The 20,116-nt window shown below is 40.7% G+C and overlaps 1 protein-coding gene across 2 annotated transcripts in view; it reads right to left on the reverse strand.

Annotated features, from left to right (window-relative positions):
- GHR (growth hormone receptor) overlaps positions 1 to 20,116 on the reverse strand; it is a 130,540-nt gene that overhangs the window by 15,893 nt on the left and 94,531 nt on the right. For both annotated transcript variants that reach the window (XM_049794352.1, XM_049794353.1), the window contains exon 4: positions 1,087 to 1,216. In XM_049794352.1, coding sequence (XP_049650309.1) covers positions 1,087 to 1,216 — 130 coding nt within the window. The remainder of the gene's footprint in view (positions 1 to 1,086; positions 1,217 to 20,116) is intronic.

A 20,116-nucleotide genomic window follows, 5' to 3' on the forward strand; every position in this document is an offset into this window, starting at 1 on the left:
GTGTACATGGTTAGATACTATAGCTTGTGTTAAGTAGGAGACTGGGCTACAGTTCAGTCCTGAGCCTTAAATGTTGCTTGTACATTGAAACAGAAATATTTTTAATGTGGATGTTCAATTCACATCTTTTATTGCAGTATTCTAATTTCTAGGACAACAGTGAAATATGTGATCTGCTCAATGTACATAGTACTTCATCTTGAGTTGAATTAATTTTTAAAGTTTGTACCCTCACAGTACATGCCACTGACAACTGTCAGCTACACATTTATACTTAAATAGTGGTTTTAACTTGTATCCCTATATTTCTGAGAGGTCTTAGAAGAGTAAATAAGAAAGCCAGACTTGCCATTAGGCTTAAGTTTGCTAAGCAAATGTATCATCATCAGTAGAAAGTGTCTGTAGATCAAAAAGGTTGAAAGTATATTAGATGGAACAGAAACTGACATCCTCCTATTCCTGTGAACAAAAGGCCTGTTTTCCTTAATAGCCATTACTGGTAATGTCTATAGCCTCTTTCAGGCTAATCATTGTAACAACCTGAAAATTACAAAAGCTGAAGTGGAATCTGAATCAGAATTGAACAGGGCTCAATGAACGTTATCCGCAGTCTCAGAGGGGCCTTTTCACCTGGACCTGCATTCAGACTTTAATTTAGCAACTGATCAATGGGAGCGTTATAAAACTTTAATAAAAATTTGAAAGGGGCTTGTATCCAGACTCCACATCTTTGCACAGATATAACAAATCTCACAGTTGCATGTTAGATTGATAAGGAATAAACTGAAGTTCCCTATTAAAAACTCCTTCCCCAAGTCATACAGTGTTCAGTTTTGCCACCTGGACGTAAATTTAATAAGCATGTGTTCTTAATTATCTGCCAAGTAACGCTTATCGCTGCAAATTGCTAAGTAATTAACAACAGATTCTGACACTGAAGAATATGCACATAAAACCAGTTTTATGCCCTTAAACACTATGGCTCATATCATAGCAAAAAAATTAACAGCAACGAGCTAACAGGCATAGCAAAATATATGGCTCCTCTCTCTTTTCCTCTTTCTTTTGTTCTTTTCATTTTATTACCTTTTCATGTACAATAGCTGTATTGTTCCTGGAGCAGTGAGGTTATAAAAATTTCCGTCAGTCCAATAACATGAAAATGTCTCCAGTTCAGGTGATCTGCACTTGCTGATTTGTGGCCACTGCAAAAGGTCTGTCAGGAAGAATGGCAGGGGACAGAAGGAGACACTTAAATAAATCCATTTTAACATGCTGTTAAAATGAAACTCGGCATTTTTAATCAATAATTAACTTTTATTCTAATTCCTTAGGTAAAATGAGGCAAGATTTAAATTCTTCTTATGTGCATATATGTAGATGACTACACCTGTAGGAAGTCAAATTTGAAAGATGGGTCAAGCTCTGTTTTGTGCAGTGTAGAAGTGTTTGGTATCACAGCCTGACACGCAGCGTGGGGATCTTCCAACCCTATAGCTGTAGTTGAATAGAACAGAATAGACTCTTTCAGCTGGAAGGGACCTACAACAGTCATCTAGTCCAACCGCCTGACCGCTTCAAGGCTGCCCAAAAGCTAAAGCATGTTATTAAGGGCATTGTCCAAACGCCTCTTCAACACTGACAGGCTTGGGGCATTGACCACCCCTCTAGGAAGCCTGTTCCAGTGTTTGGCCACCCTCTCGGTATAGAAACGCTTCCCAATGTCCAGTCTAAATCTCCCCTGATGCAGCTTTGAACAATTGGCACATGTCCTATCACTGGATCCCAGGGAGAAGAGCTCAGCACCTCCCTCTCCGCTTTCCCCCTCAGGAAGCTGCAGAGAGCAATGCGGTCGCCCCTCAGCCGCCTCTTCTCCAAACTAGACAAGCCCCAAATCCTTAGCTGCTCCTCACAGGACATTCCTTCCAGCCCTCTCACCAGCTTTGCTGCTCTCCTCTGGGTGCATTCAAGGACCTTCACATCCTTCTTGAATTGTGGGGCCCAGACCTGCACAGAGCACCCAAGGTGAGGCCCCCACCAGTGCTGAATACAGCAGGATAATCCCCTCTTTTGACCGGCTGGCGATGCTGTGTTTGATTAGTTCAGCACAGATATAGCTGAATTAGCCCTGCACTTGCTTTAAAGAAAGCGTGGCACTGCAAAGCTCGGTATTAGACTAACCACAGCGTAGTATTTACGCAGCTGAGCAGTTTTGCAATGTGTCTACTCATCAGAGTAGCTGCCTTGAACTGAGTTCAGGTTTGCGTATATGACATTGTGTAGATATGATCTTGCTCTGAGAGAGACGAGGACAGCTCTAAGCATGTGCCTGTTCTGCCACATGCCACTTCTATATTCATAATTTCTGTTCTTTGTCAAAACTGAAACGATGTAGGGCCACGAAATGACTGCTACAAATAGTCAGCCTCATCAACACTTGTGAGAAAAACAAAAATTGCAGGTATGACTCACTGCTTTCAAAGTAAGTACTTAACTTTTTCCTAATTTTTAAGGGTCTAATGCCAATGTTTCCTATTTGGCATGGAAAGCTTTCCAGAGGGAGATCACATGCACGTGGAAGTGTCTACCTCTCTTCACTGACTGTCTGGGAAATATGATCATTTATTTAAGAAAATTTCTCCATATGGCATTTAAAATGTAGATATTAATCAGGTGTTTATGACTGGTGAAATGATCCCTGGCCAGGGAATGACATGATGCTACTGGACTCTGCATGTGAAGTCCTTTACAAATATTTTTGTGGCATCACAACTCTGAATATCAGAATTTCAGACTAGATGTAAGGAAGACATTTTTTATGATGAGTGTGGTGAAACATGGGAACAGGATGCCCAGAGAGGTGGTAGATGCCCCATGCCAGGAAACATTCAAAGTCAGGTTGGACGGGGCTCTGAGCAACCTGATCTAGTGGAAGATGTCCCTGCTCATTGCAGGGGGGGTTGGACTAGATAACCTTTAAAGATCCCTTCCAACCCAAACCATTCTGTGATTCTATGATAATATTTGGTACAAAATAATTACACTCAAAGTTGGAAAAAGTATTAATGTACAGACAGCCACACTCACCAGATGCTTCCTCCTACGCATGAGGATTTTGTAGCCTTGCTGAATGTTGACTCCTTTATTTATGGCTCAGACAGCCAGCCACTCAACACCACAGCAATTTGTATTTCTTGGGCTTAATGGTTCAAATTGTGTACTTTGTATTATACACTGCTAAGCATCCACATCAGGCAGTAACTAATACATGAATATTATGAATTTCTGTTTTGCTCATCCTGTATCATTGCCTCATTTCACACTTTGGGCCTCAACCAAGGCCTGAACATACGTACATAAAGAACAGACATAAATTGGGTGGCTTACGCCACCCTGCCTCCCCCCCGCCCCCCACCTCTCAAGCATTTAGAATTCTTTCTTGCCAACCTAAAAGAACTGATTTTTGATTGGAAAGATTTAAACAGAAAGTTTTTTTCCTCTTTCTTAGCCAGCATGTTCCATTTCACTCAAGTTTAAATAAATTTCTTTTAAAAATTGAAACAAATTTTTGAAATGAAGTGTTGCAGCAAATGAAAAAATCACACACTGTTCTTTTTCAGAAAATATTGAAACAAACAATTTTGACTATTGTGCCTGATTTTGTTTGGTATGGTAGTCAACATTTGACAGCTTTGGCCTAAGTCCCAAAATGCTTTTGACTGACCTTGATTTGAGCTTTTACACATTTTTACATCATTCATCAAACAATTTTCACATGGTAGAAATCTTTGTTAAAAACAGCACATGATCATGAAATAGCAAACTGTCATACATAACACAGATCCAAAATAAAACAGAATAAAAGATTCAAGAACAGTATTGTATTTATAACTTTTAAAATATATAAGTGTTCCAGCTTTCAAACTTGAACTTTCTCTTCTATTTAACTGAAAATCAAATCATTGTTTAAAAAACAAAACAAAGAAAAATAAATGAAATTTTGTGCCTTTACTTCAAAGCATGAGTAAAATTGCCTCTATTGCATAATACCTATAATCAACAAGACACAAGTCTCTCCCTTCTTCTATAAACAGATAGTGTGCAAGGAAGTACATGTTATGGCTTTTCCTGTTTCTATCCTCAGCTACATGCATCAAGAACAACTATAGTTATTTTTACCAAAACAGGTTAAGAATTTGAGAAAATGATATACTGGAAAACCCTCCTAAATTGGAATATTTCTGTTGATGCCTGCACCATATTTATAGCTAGAACATACAATATTTAAAGCCCATGCAGATCATGTCCTCATCTCCAGGGTTAAATAAAGTCACACTGTCGCTTCTTAACATGATGAAATGAACTGAATGGAATCAAACTTCACTTACGTTTTGAAAGGTCCAGCAGGATCTCAGATATAGGCTCTACCAAGTCCTAATAATGAATTCTGTTGACTTCACCAGCCTTATATACAAGCTAAATTAAGGACTGTAGGATGTACAAACTCTTCTAGGAAAATGGATCATAACACAGCCAGAAGTGGCACCAGTTACAATAGAGAGGATTAGCAATGCACACAGAATACAGAGTAAGACTTGGTCTCTTACACCCTAACTTCAGAGGAATGTATCCCTAAGGTCCCACTTTCTCTTCTACTTCCTCATGACAGGACTCAATGCTTTGTCTCACAGGTGTTCCTTCAACAGGCACAAGAATTTTTGAGCAGGGAGCAGTTTTGTTTGGGATTCATATCTTGGTTTACCAGTTCTCATATATATATATATATATATGTGTATATATATATATATATATGTATATATATATATATGTTTTATGACCAGTTCCATTTGTAAGAAAAATTATCTTCTGATTGTTTCCAGTTTCTATGTCAAGTTTCAAGCCTTCAAAACTGCAGGCTTTTGTGACTGACTGGAGGAAACTTTGTCATACTGACTTTTATAAGGCTTTGCACTCTTGGGGTAGATCTCCTCAATTCCTTGCTTCCCACACAAGTCAGTTATCAATGTTGTACAGGACCTGGTGTGAGCTCCATCTCCTGAACAAACTGTACCAAAATGTGATAAATGAACACAACAGCTCAGCTGAATGCATTTAGGCACAAAGGCAGCAGGGTACTGAAAGTAAAGGCTGTCAAACTGAGATCTTAAATAGACTAGAAAAGCAAAACAAATCATGAATACACACTTGCTCTTTTCCTACCTGATCCAGTAAGTTCCAGGCAAATTGTCATGAATAAAAGCCTTCGCTTGATTCAAGATAATGACTTGGCTGAATAAGCAGATTCAACGGTAGAAAACATGGAAAAACTGGCAAATCTGTGGCTTCTACTGTGACTACTAAGGAGGTCTGGTAGAAAAGTTCCTAGTCCTGCCTCAGGGTTTAGCTGAAGGTAAATGTTCAGCTGCCACAACCGTACTGCAATAGAGTACAATCTCTTCACATTCTGCTCTCATTATGTTATGACCACAGATTATCCATGGTCTAAACTCTGGCTCAGCCAGAAGAAACTGTGCCAAAACAGTAGCTAAAACAATAGTGTGGTTTACGGAAAGAATCAGGAATGCAGATGTGCCATCTCTTCTGCTTACATTTGTTTGTGGGTCACCAGCCTGCAGTTTTCCATTTAGCATAGTTTCAATGCTATATATTCTTTAATCTTTAAAAAGACTACAGTACTGTAACTACAGCTTACTGGAACTTATATACACATGAACTTTAAAACAAAAGAAATCTTAAAATCTAGAGGTGTCAGAAGGCTAATTCCTTTAGAGATTAAGTTCCCTTGGTTTTTTGGCTTAAAAGTCTCTCTAATAAAACTTAATTTTAAAGGAAGCTAGCCTCAAGTGTGGAAGAGAAAGGAACTGAAGTTTATAACTGGGGTGTAACAAAACAGATTATCATCATCTTGGGGAAAGTCCTACTGCCACCAGAGCTCTAGTACTTCTGCAGGAACAACAGTGGAACAGGACACAAGTTGTACAGAAATGTCTCTTCCTACTATAGGTCTTAGGTAGGTGAAATAATAATGAGGATATGAATGATCAAAAAAAATAAAGCTAACTAAACAGAAAATCAAGAAAAGAGGGTATATTTTTGCTGAACAAAAGGAAGTATTTCTACTTGTTGTAATTTTAGAAGGTTTATGTAGAATTATCAGTTATCAGAACTTACAATACCTATAAAACCTAGAGCAAACTTAAACTTACAGAAGAATAACATGTTCCAATATGCAAATCAATGATAGAAGAAACCTTATGCAACAGTATATATCTTCATATAATCAACTCTCAAAGCATAACCAATGCGTCATTGCTAGACCATAATAGAGAAAGAGGGAAATGGAAACGTAAACAGCAGAACTAACTACATTTAAAATTGGAAACAGTTATGAAGATCTGAAGTGTTATTTACTGTAGCTCAAATTTGTACATTGAAAGTGAATGCTTCACCAATTAGGTTCTGCTCCTGAATCCACCAAGCTCAACAAGTGTTGGGCAATTTACTTTAATAAGGGCAGGCTGATTTCTCTGTACCAGGAAATTCTGATTTGTTCAAATTGCACAGCAAAATGAACAGCATTTGCTGTCAGTGGATGATATTTTAAATAGGTACAGTCTAGTACTAATTAATTGTCAGACATCACATACACAGAGAGTGGGATGCAGTAAGCGGAGACAACAACAAGGTCACTTCCTCATCAGGCTGCTTGCTAGTCTGACTCAGCTTTTGCTCTAGGTCATGTCCATGAAGGGCCAACAGTAAAGTTTTGGAACAACTTTTTGGGGAAAAGAAGACAATTTCTTTCATATCTGTAATAAATAAGATCCTTTCGCATAAAGTACTTAACAGAAACAAAGCAACGTTTAGTAACTCTAAGATGCTATATTGCAGTGAAAACTGAAGGGAAGGGCTGCATAAGAGAATATTTTGCTCATGGAGAAAGTCTAAATATTGTAATAGTTCTTGATAAATATGGGTGTTTTGCTGAGCAACATGAAAGAGGAGTATGTTTTCACCTCTGTATTGGGGACTAATTTAGTGTGTGTGCACAGTGTTTTGAGGAATGCCAGAAGGATTTTTTAGCAAGTCTGCAACATAATCAATGAACAACAACTGAAAAAAACCCCAATCCTGGAGCTTGGTAACACTGAACGAAGAGGCAATGCCTCTCCGCTTTCAGGTTGTTCTCCTTCAGAACAAACTTCACCCTTTTTTTTTGTCAAGTGAGATTGACAGAGTTAAAAGAATAAAAGCCTTGCAGAAGCAGAGCTTTTCCACAGCATTGAGGTCCAATGGCTGTGCTGGTTTCCCGCACTCTCTGTGTTATTGAGCATCCACAGAACAGAAATCAATGTGGCTCACTGATGTGGTGTCTGTAAGGGTACACACAAAAATTAAGTAAATGAAGCTTAGGACTGGGGAAAAAACAAACATGTAGTATTACTTAGTACTATTGCCCATGAGACAGTACAGGGATGAGTGAGGATGTGGACATGTGCCACGTTCCATGGTCTTTGGCATTTGCTTTCCAAATCATGCTCTCCCATGTGCAGTAGTGGAATCACATGATTTCTGTTACAGGCAAGCTGTATCAACTGGCCTGCCTACATATATAACATATAAAGGGAAGCAGAGAAGGATGTCACAGTATTTGTAAATGAAAGGCACTTAATGTAAAAACCCCATTTCCAATTATCTCTTAATTGCTTATATAGTTGTAACTCAAATTGAAATTACATTTTTGAGAAAGTGTGTATAAATATAATAATGAATAATGTTTTTATCTGTTATGGCCATTGCTGTAGATGTTCAGTATTGACTAACGTTACGTGGTAGGGCATATGAGGAAATACGGAAGCACAAATCAAGTCCTGCAGGCTAACAGTTTGTGCAATAAGCAAACACCACAAAAGGTCTTCCATGCCCTTCTCAGAGCCAGCGATTCTAAAGTACTCTACTACATACATCTCCCAACATCCTTCTTTCTCTTGCACATGTACTAGCAATTTCCAGTCTGAAGCCCAGTTCAGAGTTAATAGCTGTCTGAAAGCAAACCCATTGCTCACCATCATGCAGCGTGACAAAGCCACCATGCAGTGGTGAGGGGATGTCTTGAGACACAGCCCCTCCAAAGCTGCCACCTTCCCACCAGAGAGGGGTGCTCAGAACCAGGACTGACATTTTTCCAGAAAGACAAGCTGAAGTCTAATCTGGCATCCCCAAATTGGGCTCCAAGCTGTCACTCACCTCCCCAGACTCTAAGAGGAAAATACTCAGAGGATCTGGGGAGTGAGACCGTTAGGTGTGAACCCAGGTTAAGAACTGCAACTTTGCAATTAACTTAGTGGAAAATTCATGCTAGGGCACATCTTGATGGTCCCAGCTAAATTTGACAACTTACCTCCCGTGTTTTAACATTAGCTCACTTCCTATAAATAGGAAGCTGTGCAGCGGGGGCACTTCGACAGCACCGGAGTGAGTACACCCACGGGACAGCCATGATTCGGTCCGACCAGGGGACACGGTGGGGTCCAAGCTTTGCAAGCCAGGGTCAGGCGGAGGTGGCCAGGGGCGAGCGGAGCCCTGCGGTAGGCAGGGTGCTGCAGCGCGTGCGTTGCTGTGCCAGGCAACACAAATGGATGCACAGCGGTGTTGGGAACGCAAACGACAGAAGTGCCAACGTGAGAACAGTCTGGAGCGTGTTTTTACAAAGGAGAAGTTACAGCACAGCTAAGATCTGCAGAGGGAGTGGACAAAGAGAGCAAAAGCAGGGAGTACAAGGTGAAGAAGGACAAAGACACAGAAGGAAAAAAGGATGAGAAAAGAAGACAATGTGTTTGGAAAGGAAAGCACGAGAGGACACATAAGTGTGTATGAGACAAAGACTAAAAGGCAGCAAAAGACTTGAGGTAAAGGCAGAAGAAACATAATATTGACAAACTGTAAATGAAATGTGGGAGCTGACGCAAACCTGCAATCACACTGTCACTCAGTTTAAATAGTGAAGATGACAATTTCTTGGTCCAGCACATACGTATCCTGATAGCATAGAGAAGAAATTGCATGTATCTGGGATCACCCAGAAGAGTTAAGGGACTGGAGGAGAAAGCAGGTGGCTGTAAGGACAGTGTGAAAAGAAACAAGAAAGCAATGACTCAGTGCACTTCTCTTTAAGGACACCTGCAGAATAATGACAGCGCAAAAGAAAGACTGAGGTCTTCCTCACAGATCTAACAAGGTTTCAGTCATTATGTCTATTATAAACAGTGCTCCATAAAAGCAGGGCCATGAATTTGCCAGGTTTCACTAGACAGATGCAGCTGTGTATTGTCAATTGCCAACGATGCTATGTCACAAACTGTATTTCATCATCGAAACAGTGTTGGTTATGCACAAACGCATCCTGATGTTTCTTGTTATTTATTCCCCCTCCACACCCTTGTTACATTTGAATGAAGTAACTCACAAAGATACTGGCCTTCAATCTGGCCTTGTTCTTGACATTCGGTCCTTTTAATTCACACTGCTTTTGGGAGACCGGAGTTAAGGTGTAAATTCTCGTACTTCCCTTTGTTGAACTTTAAAGCTACTTTTGGCTTCTGCAGATTTTAACCATTCTTCAAAATAATGACGGCCTGATTTAGGTGCAATAACATTTGCATACATGATGGAAAAATCCTACCTCGTACTCTACAGAGATTTTCATGGAGTACAAATCATCAATCTCTATTTGAAATTTGAAGTAGTACAATTTGGTGTGGTTTTTAGTCAAGTGAAGTAAGTGAAGGAAAAATGCCAGTTCTATCCACAGAACAACTATCTGATCGTCTTTGAAGGAAACTCCCAAAAGTCAGCAGCAATCTTTTTTTTTCAGTCCAGGGGGAAGTTCCCTGTTACAGTCGCCATATATCAATATAAAAACTAAAGAGACAAAAAACTTACAGAAGCTGTTACTAGGAGGATCATTTGTTACCTTCCATACCTGGAATGAAACTCCAAGGGACATTACTGCTTTCTCATTTAGAGATTTCTCTGATAAGTCCTGCTACAAGACCCACCTGACAGAAAAAGGGCATGTGCACCGAACAAAAGCTGAGCCCTCAAAGCAGTCCAAGGAGCTACTTCTCATACTCTGATCAGTGACAGTGATGTCTGAAAGTTTTATGTGGCTTTGAATACCTGAAGACTGAAAGTCATCCTGATTCTTCACAGTTCTTCATGATGAGAACCACCCAATTTCATCTTTACAGAGGCTGTGAAGAATACAGGGGGTTATACAGTATTTTCACTCTTTTTGCACATCTGGACCATAATATCTTTTCCTGGGTTCCAAAGAAGACTGAATTGATTTCAGTATTTTAGAACATTCTGGCATGCAGTATTTCTTCTGTGCTTTTCAGAATGTCTGTTTTATTACTGGAGCCAGGATGTTTACTTGTTCAGTCATTCAGAGCTTTATTATTGCAATGAATCATGAACTATGAGTTACCAGCTTCAAAGAAGATCCAGTGAAATTTTAAAAACAAACTAGAGAAGAACAGAACTATTGTTTTCTGCTCTACTTATCCTCAAACTTAGCAAGAACCCAAGTCTTTGCAGTTTTGCAGTGTTCTTGTAAGAACATCCTTTCTGGTGGGTTTCAAAAGGAAAATGACTGTGACAACAGTTCTGTCCCCCACTTAAGTAGAGTTCTTGTAGACCTACAAGGATTGTCCTTTTAACAGTATTTATAAAGCAACAGTCTCCACTCTTCATTGTCAGAAATGAAGCCAATATTGTGATGTATCATGTAAAAATCCTGCTAATTTACAAACTAGTTTTCTTTGAAAAAAACAACCAACCAACCAGAGTACCAAGCAGTTCTCAAGGCCATGACTTACATATGTGCTTTGGATCCCAGCTGGACCCCTGTACATGAAAGGAAATGTATGTGACACATTTTAAGTTATAAACGGGGAGTATCTAATGTTCTTCCCAAAATGGGAATCCAGTTGCTGAGCTGGATACATTTTAACTTACTCTGAAATTCAGGATGATGTAAATACCAAATGAGAGAGAAATCATGCCAATGATACTAGACTGATGGAATTAAGTTAGCAGTGGAAAAACAACCTCCCCCCCCCCAGAAGTATTGACAATTCAGCGCTAGGATGAGCAAAGCACTAGAGAACACGCAAACGGGGAGCACTCATGACTCAGAAGGGAGGTGAGTTTAACAGAATAATACATATTTTCCTTCAGCTTTTATTTCTGTGATCTGGCTATGAGCCTAAAAGAATCTCCTGATCATCTGTAGAGCTCTGAGTGGCCTGACGTAAGCCCCCAGACTCGTCCTTATTTTACTATTGCAGAGGAGATTTGGACAAAACAATCATATTCAAATGCACAGTGGACAGATTTATAAAGGAAATATCTTTTTTTTTCTGACAGACTGCCAAAAGTAATTTAAGTTTTATGTATTCTCTGCTGAACTTGACTTTTTCTAACACCCATTCCCTCTTTGTAAACCCAGTGCTGTCAGACCTGGGCTTCAGAGCTTCATTAAGGAACAGTCACAGACAGAGGTGGCGGGGGCTTTTCTTCTCAGTACTTGAAATATAGGCTCCACAGATAAGTTTGAGCACTATTAAAAAATGGGCTTTTCTCACTTGTCTTGTTTCCCATCTTCCTCCAATGTCTTTTCATAAACTAGTCTTTTCAAATAACTACAGAATGACTTTAGAGGGAAGACCTGATTTTTTTCATTTGAAAACATAGCCATTTCCTGGCTGGACAAAACAAAGACCAAACATTCAAGTTAACTAAAGACCAACCTAGGTCTCTAGAATTACTGCTATATTAGTCTTTAGCATGCCTAAGATGACTCTACTTCTGACAAAAGCATGGACTTTAGATACTATGCCAAGGAGAGTGACATTCATGCAGAAGCAAGACAGTTTTCATGGTTTATTTATATTAACAAAAAATTAATAGGCACTGTCGACAACAGTACACCTAATGAATCTTTAAAACAATCAAAGAAACATAGAACAGTCAGAAGATGCTCTTACATACCATCTATAATATCACTTCCTTCTCCTCTAGGAGCTTTCCAATATGTGCTTAAAGTCAGCAGGTTCTGGACATTCAACACACAACACATTAAGAGCTTTGTACATGCCTTCATTCAAGCTACCATTCAAACAATCACACATAATCTCCCTAAAATTATTGTGACATAGGCATTTCTCTGTTTTTTGCAGTGGGAAAACAGGGGAAGAAGAGAGGTTCATTATGTGAACCCCAACTGAGCTTAGAAAGTGGGAGGGAAGAACAGTTGCCAACGCCAAAATGATTACTCAGAAAATCCTGGCACCTACAACTTGCTTTAATGTGTCAGACACTGCACTGACAGTCAGTTAGGAAGCTCCATTTATATTCAGGTTGCTAAAGGCAGGTATAAATCACTGATACATGTGCTATAGATTGACACTAGATATTACTATGAGATACACCATTCCTGCTCTGGGGAACCTGTAGCTTTGGAAAGCCTGAAGGCAGGTGCTGCAGAACTCATCTCCCACAGTGATTGTGCATCACCTCGCTGCTCACCCAACTTCCCTTGTTCTCTTCATTTTTCTCTGAGTATTCCTCTGCTATTCTGTGTCAACAAACACACCATTTAAGCCAGCAGTCGTTCTGTTGATTTTGCTCCAATGCCTTAGTAAGAGAAAATTGAGTTTACAACAGCCCACAGATCACTTGTGTGCATTTAGCTAGATTTCTATATCTTGACTACAGTCTCAGCAACTGTGTTTCCATCTATACTCCTGCACAGTAAGAGAAAGAGTTTGTTACTCAGACAGGTCGCAAGAAAAAAGTTATAATCACACCATTTCCTCAGCAACAACCACAAGCTGTAATTACACAAAATGACCAAAACTACATTTTTGGCACACTGAAGCACATGGGATTAAGTGATTCATTCACCCCCTCTGCAGGTGAGCAGAAAAACATGATGAGTGCAAGAAGGTTAGTTTTTTCTTTAAAACGATAAATAGAAATAGCTATGAAGATAATTCATGTAAGAACACCACTCAATGATGATACTACGTTTTACTTCAGGAAATTGATTCAATTTGGCGGGAAAACTCCTCTCTAATTGGTGCTGGTTTTACTATTGTATGAATCAACATCAGCAGGTAAAATGGATTTACGCAAGTGTAAGGGAGAGACAAAACCGAGATCCAGTTTACTTTTGGGTAGAAAGTTATTCTATAATTTCCTACTACATTTAACGTTGGCAGCCTTGTTTCACATCCCATATGGGGATGTGCTTTGGCTCATCATCAGTAATGTAGTTAAATAAAAACAAAATCTGCTGAATAAAAGATGAATGGGATGTTCAATCAGATTTTAACGATAAAGTAATATCTGAAGAGGGAAAAAGTAATTTTTATGATGACTAACCTAGCATATCCCCACAGAATACTATGTTTCTTGCAATTCTAATTGGGTTCAGAAAGTCTTAATTATTCCCATTCTTTCGCTGTACAGACAGCTGCTTTTGTTACAGCAGCACGAGTGACCTTGTGAAATACCACCCTTTTACTTAGATCCAATTCTTGATTATACACTAAATCATGCTGTCTCAGTTTATTTAAGCAAAACCGTTAAATCTTGATGGCCCTGCAGGGCCAGTGCAAGTTTGGAAAGGCGAGATGAATTATACATTATGGCCTGCATTTCAACAGAATTGGTCAGAGACAGTTGCAGAATCTTTACCTTGAGATTTATAGTGCTGAACCCCTCATCTAACCTTTAAATATCCCTGTATTTTCAGTCACTTCAGATGTTACGTTGAGGTACAAGCAGCCCAGGATAAGTAGGCGGAAAAAGGCAGATGAAAAAAGAGGCACGCAGAAAGAAGACAAAAAACCAAAACCATGAACTATAAATCCTAATGACACCTATACTTGGAAGCTGCTTTTTAAATGCACGCTACAGAAAGCAACTGCTAAACAGATACTAAAAATGAACCTAAATTTTGCGACTCTTTGCATCCCAAAGAGCTTTATTTGCAACGCCAGGTTTGCTTTTGCCTGCCCGGGGGTTTGGAGCTGCCCGCCCCCGCACGAGAAGGGTGTCTGCTTTCCCACGCAGGGGGGGGGAGTCGTCCCGTCCCCCCCACTTCGGACGGAGGCCCCGGACACCCCGCTGCAGCTCTGGGCAGCGGTTACTGCCATCCCACCCCAGGCAGAGCAGCAGAGCGGGGCCAGGGGATGCTTCCCAGCCAGCTGAGGAACGGCTGCTCGGTGCCAAGCTGATCTCAAGAGTAGGAGATGTGAAGCCATGTCCAAGTCTGGACAATGAGAGACAGCCGCACACAAACGCCGCGGTGCGAGCGGGGCCAGCGCTCCCCGCTGCCTGACTTGGTGAAACGAGCACTTGGCGATCGTCAGAGAGGCCAGAAGCTACGGCAGGAGATCGGCTAAATAATGCTACAGAGGAAGGTAAGATTTCAGCGACGTAACCTGCCTGTGAGCAGGAGGCCCATGCGCAAATACACACATGTGGTTTATTCAGGTGAAATAAGCGACGGCAATTCTTCTGTATTACACCCATGGGTAATACTTACTCTGGTTTCCCAAAAAAGTCAGAAAGTAAAAAAACTGCACAAACTGGTGTTTGCCTTAAGAACTGGCCTGGGCTCGCTCACGCACAAGCTGTCAGTAACAGACAAAAAAACCCTAACCTGAAACAAATGCTGGTTGTTTCAGAAGATTCAACCTTTGCTATTCCGGGTAGCTACAAAAAAAAATTATTTTTTAATGAAAATAAAGATAAAGAGAAAATCTTTCTGTGGAATGTTGACACTCAAAAAACACAACAGAAAGGCAGAAGCTACAGCAAAAGATTAGATCTCAAAAAGCTGACAATAGAAGGAAAATACTAGATGGTAAAAGCAAACAGTCTGTAGAGCGTGTTGCAACATTTCAGACCTACTTGCACTTACTGACATGTTTAAGAAATGAACTCATCAATAAAAGCCCATAATGTTTGCTCTCCAACATTGATTTTGTGGCCAGAACTATCCCGAACAGTCAGACAGGTTTACATCAACCATTAATGCTGAACCTTGCAGACAGTGGAACGCATGACTTTGTCTCCTAAAACACTGCATTAAAGGCTTTACCAAAAGACCACCACCATTTCCACTAAAAAGCCCTTCCTCAGCAGACGTTCATTAGTGCCGAATGCTGGTCACAGCGCTGGACTAACTTCAGGAAAGCTGAGCTCTGCACTTCAAGCTTGAATGCTTATTTGCATCTCAAGAGACAAATTCTTCTTCAGCTTGCAATCTTGCTGGCTTGAGCGAGGCAAGTGTTACAGGGTTTGCCCCATGGCCTGCAAAGCTGAGTTGGAATTCTCTGAGCAAGGCCCCTCCTGTGACTTCCAGCAGCCTCCTTTCATAGCTGGGCTAAAAGTAGTGCTAGAACAGGGAATGCAGTTACACTTTGGAAAAAATAATTATGCCTAGAGAGGTTATCTTGATTGCTTCCACCTACTTGGAAAAACTCAGTACTGCACTGCCTATGAGGATCAATCTCTAGAGGGAACATGCAAACTGCACAGGGGCTGTTTAAGGACCAAGTCAGCATCGAAATGTGCAAAGTTTAGAGTTTATGGTGAACTTCAGTGTTTCTGCCGGCTTGTTTATGTCAGTGACCAAGACAACACTGTACTGAATGACATGAGCCATCACATTCTGACAGTTACTCCAGAAATAAAATGCAAATAACTTCTGCTATGTCTGAACACGGTATGGTATTAGGATGTATGATTAGCTACTGTGTGTAGACTTAGCACAGCACAGAGTCAGGCCCCAGATGATAAAAATACAAATAATACTAACTGTTTTAATTTCAAAATAGGAAAAAACTGTTGGTAATTTAAGAAACATGAAAATCTTTCTTCCTCTAGCTGCTCTTAGAGCTGTTTCTTTTGAAAAGGTAAGCAAAGACAAGGATCACATCTGACAGTGTCCAGGCAATCAGAGATCTCTAACAAATTAATCTTTCTAAATGAAACAGGGAGCTGAAATACATGTCAGCTTAGTTTACAAAAAAATAATAATAATAATAATAAAAAAAAAATCTCCAAGTAGATATATCCAGTAATGGGTCTTTAACTTATAATATTTAAGCTCAACTTTCTTCCCTGATATAGAAGAGTAATATAATAAACAAGAGGGACTGACACAGAGACAGAGGCCCCACCGGTGACACAAAAAAACCCCTCTGTATTTTACAACTTCTCTCTCCACTTGTCCTGGTTTCAGCTGGGATAGAGTTAACTGTCTTCCTAGTAGCTGGTGCAGTGCTATGTTTTGAGTTCAGCATATGAAGAATGTTGATAACACTGATGTTTTCAGTTGTTGCTCAGTAGTGTTTAGACTATAGTCAAGGATTTTTCAGCTTCTCATGCCCAGCCAGCGAGAAGGCTGGAGGGGTACAAGAAGTTGGCACAGGACACAGCCAGGGCACCTGACCCAAGCTGGCCAACGGTGTATTCCATACCATGGGACGTCCCATCTAGTTTAGGAACTGGGAAGTGGGGAGGCAGGGAATCGCCGCTCGGGGACTGGCGGGGTGTCGGTCGGCGGGTGGCGAGCAATTGCCCTGCGCATCATTTGTACATTCCAATCCTTTTATTATTGCTGCTGTCATTTTATTAGTGTTATCATTATCATTATTAGTTTCTTCTTTTCTGTTCTGCTACACCGTTCTTATCTCAACCCTAGAGTTTTACCTTTTTTTTTCCCAATTTCCTCCCCCCATCCCACTGGATGGGGGAGAGTGAGTGAGTGGCTGTGTGGTGCTTAGTTGCTGGCTGAGGTTAAACCACGACACCGCTCCTTTTCTCACCAGCCAGCCAATAGATGCTACTGCTTCAAGACTTGGACAAAGAGATGTGCAGACATCCTCTTCTTACACTTTGTCTTGGTGAAAGTCTCCAGATGTTACAGTGGAAGAGAAACAGCAACAGTTGTGAGAACAGAGGACAACCAAGCTGTGAAGGGTCACGATCCTGATGACAGTGCTCAGGAGCCACGTTCCCTGTGCACATGTGGCCAGGATCAGTTCTGCAAAGGGATTTCTGAGTACACACCACTGCTCTTGGACAATGCAAACATAAAATTAATGGGGCAATTACAATCCACAGCTCACAAAGCCATTCTTCGCACTTAAAGGACCAGCAATGAGTTTTGATGCACGTGCCTGATGCAGTTTTATCATTATGTTAGGCTCCCAAGAGCCTCATTTACACTGACCTTGCTCAGTTTGGTCCCTTGCCCATGAAGGATCCAATGCTATCAGGGATTTCCTTAAACATATCAAGATACAGCTAAGAAACCTAAACAGTAAATCAAATTACGTCCTAAAATAACTCATTTGCATTAAGCAGGAGTGATAGCATATACAATAGCTACAGGTTGGGTAATCTCTTTGCAGGTTCCCTGGCAGTATCAAAGCAAGGGTGCACAGGGAATCTTTCCATGCTGTGATCTGTTGCGTCTGATCTCTACAAACAAGCCTGGCACCTCTTCTGTAACAATCCCAGCACAGTGTTGTCAAAACTACCCCCACTGAATGCTTCCCTGGGTGAGGCTATGAACACGTGCCACTAGTGTTGCCCCAAAGCCTTCCTTGTTCTAGGTGGGCTCAACCACTTTGCTTCCCCCTGGGCTCCTTGGCACGCTTTCTGGGTGCAAAGACATGGATTCTTGCCTTCTAACTTCAAAGAGCTTAATTGATGCCCGTAAGGAAGGAGCTGAGGTGCTCTGATCTGCCATCTGGAGATACTGATCTCTCCTCCTTGACTGAGGTTCCTTAACTCCTGCACAGCTGGCCTTGCCATGGGAATAAGGAGGCTCCAGGGCCACTCTCTTGCTCCAAGGGCCTGTATGACCAGGTGGTACATCAGACCAGGGAAGGGAAGCAGTTGACAGCTAACACTGGGGAAAAAAAAGAGGAGTATTTTCCAGCCAAATCGGTTCCTCCAACCAGCTTCCCCTGTGACTGCAAAAAATCCTGTGCCAGCATGTGCAAGGCAGCAGTGAAGGTTTGGGAATGAGCAGGCAGGCACAGATGAGCACAATTTTTTCACTGGCAATGAAGCACTTATTTTGCAGAAAAAAACAAAACAAAACCCCACCCTTGCTCCTTATGAGGTGCCTAAAGCCAAGTGCCAGTGATTCTGCACAGCTTAAAAATGATGTGGGGGCACATGGCAAGGAGTAAGAGACTCAAGCAGAAATCCGTTCTGTCCCTTGTCTTGACCTGTGGTGTGACTCCAGCAACAGGAATGAGCATAAAAGATAAAAGAAATCAGCTTGCATCGTTTGCACTTGCCACACATGGACTTACAGAGAGTAATTTATATTGATTAAATGAACCTGAAATTTTGGATAACATCTCTGTGTTGGCATTATAACCAGCCCCACGAGTTCTGGCTCCAATAAACCTGAGAAATGTGTATATTAAAAAGGAATAAGCAAGCCAGTTTAGGAAATAACAATAGCATGAAGTTTTATACTGGCTTCCTACCTAACTTTTCTTTGTTTGAAATTTGAAAAACTCTTTCAAGTTTTTGTATTCTTTAACTATACTTTTTAGTTCTACCAGGAAGAATACATGGAAATGTCAAATTATCATTAAAAAGATGAATTTCGAAGTATAAATTGTTCCAGCAAAACCAGGAACCAAAGAACATGGGAAATACTGATGTACACCTTACACAATTTCCAGGTTAATTTCCAGACAATGAAGCTTGAGGTAAGCATCCAAATTAAATCACAAAATTTCAAAGGAGAAAAAAGGAAAATTATGGTAGTCAAGAGACTGCAGCTGTAACTGTGAAACAAAACTCAAAAACTTTAGTAGTTTTTGGGGCCTTATCTTAGCGTAAGAGAGAAAAATTGTTAGAAGATGTGAGAGTAGTGAGACTAGAGTGGGCAGACAGAGTGTCCACATAACAGAACAGAGATATAAGATGCCAGAAACATTTTAAAATAAAATATATATGAATAGCAGAGCTAACACAGACATCTGCTAAGTCTTCCTTACACATCCCAGTACAAAATCTGGTATTGAATTGCTTGACACTTTGCTATAATTTATTCATTTGAGGTGACAATCTCAGTATCAGGTGCCTGTCTTTTATGGAAATCTCTATCTGAAACAGTTCAGCTATTCCTAAGCAGGTTAGAGAAAGCTGTTTGCTCATGCTAAGTACTCTGGTGTTCTTCATATTGAAGATAGCTTTTCAGTTAGAGACACACCTTTAAGTGCCATACTGAGGGCTTCACACGGTGCCTAAATTTGCACTGGCCCCTTGCATGGGGCATAATTTTATCACATGAGGCACAGATAGACCTATTACTTTTATTAAAGTGACTGCTTATATAATGCTATTGTAGGTCAGCATAGGTCTTGGTCTGTTGGCGAGATGTTTGTGCTGTTATCTGAGCTGGGAAACCAAACCCAGGAGTGATCTCTTTTGAGTCCTGAGGGCACAGAACATGGTGGCACATGCTGGAAATTCCTACGACAGTGGCAAAATGCTGACAGATTAATCTTCACCTGGCCCCAATACATGCCTAGTATGTCTCACCAAACTATAAATCAAATATGTTTTTACAAGTTTTCTTCTTTTAGAAATCACTCAGCAAATATTTCGAGCTCAAATCAGGTTTCTTTTTCTCATAAAAGTGCCAAGCCCTTTTCAAACCGTGTTAATTTGGGAGCAGGTTAAAGTGTCAGCTGCTTAAGCATCTGGAGACGCAGCACTACAAAGAAGGAGTACCTCTAATGCTGCCTTGCAGAAGGTAAGCCGAAGAGCCATTACCCATTATCACTGCAGAAAGCCTGTAAACTTCTTCCAAACAGCTGCCATCACGTTTGACAGCAGTGACAGCAGATTTGCATGATGGGGCTCTCCATGCTCCGGTCTCCCCTCACCCCGTTGCACTGTGTGAGTCCTACAATGGAGTTAACCTCCCAAGATGAAACCACCATGGTGCAGAGGGCAGGAGTGTTTGTACACATGCATG

Source organism: Accipiter gentilis, chromosome Z, assembly GCF_929443795.1.
Source record: "Accipiter gentilis chromosome Z, bAccGen1.1, whole genome shotgun sequence".
Taxonomy (NCBI): Eukaryota; Metazoa; Chordata; class Aves; order Accipitriformes; family Accipitridae; genus Astur; species Astur gentilis.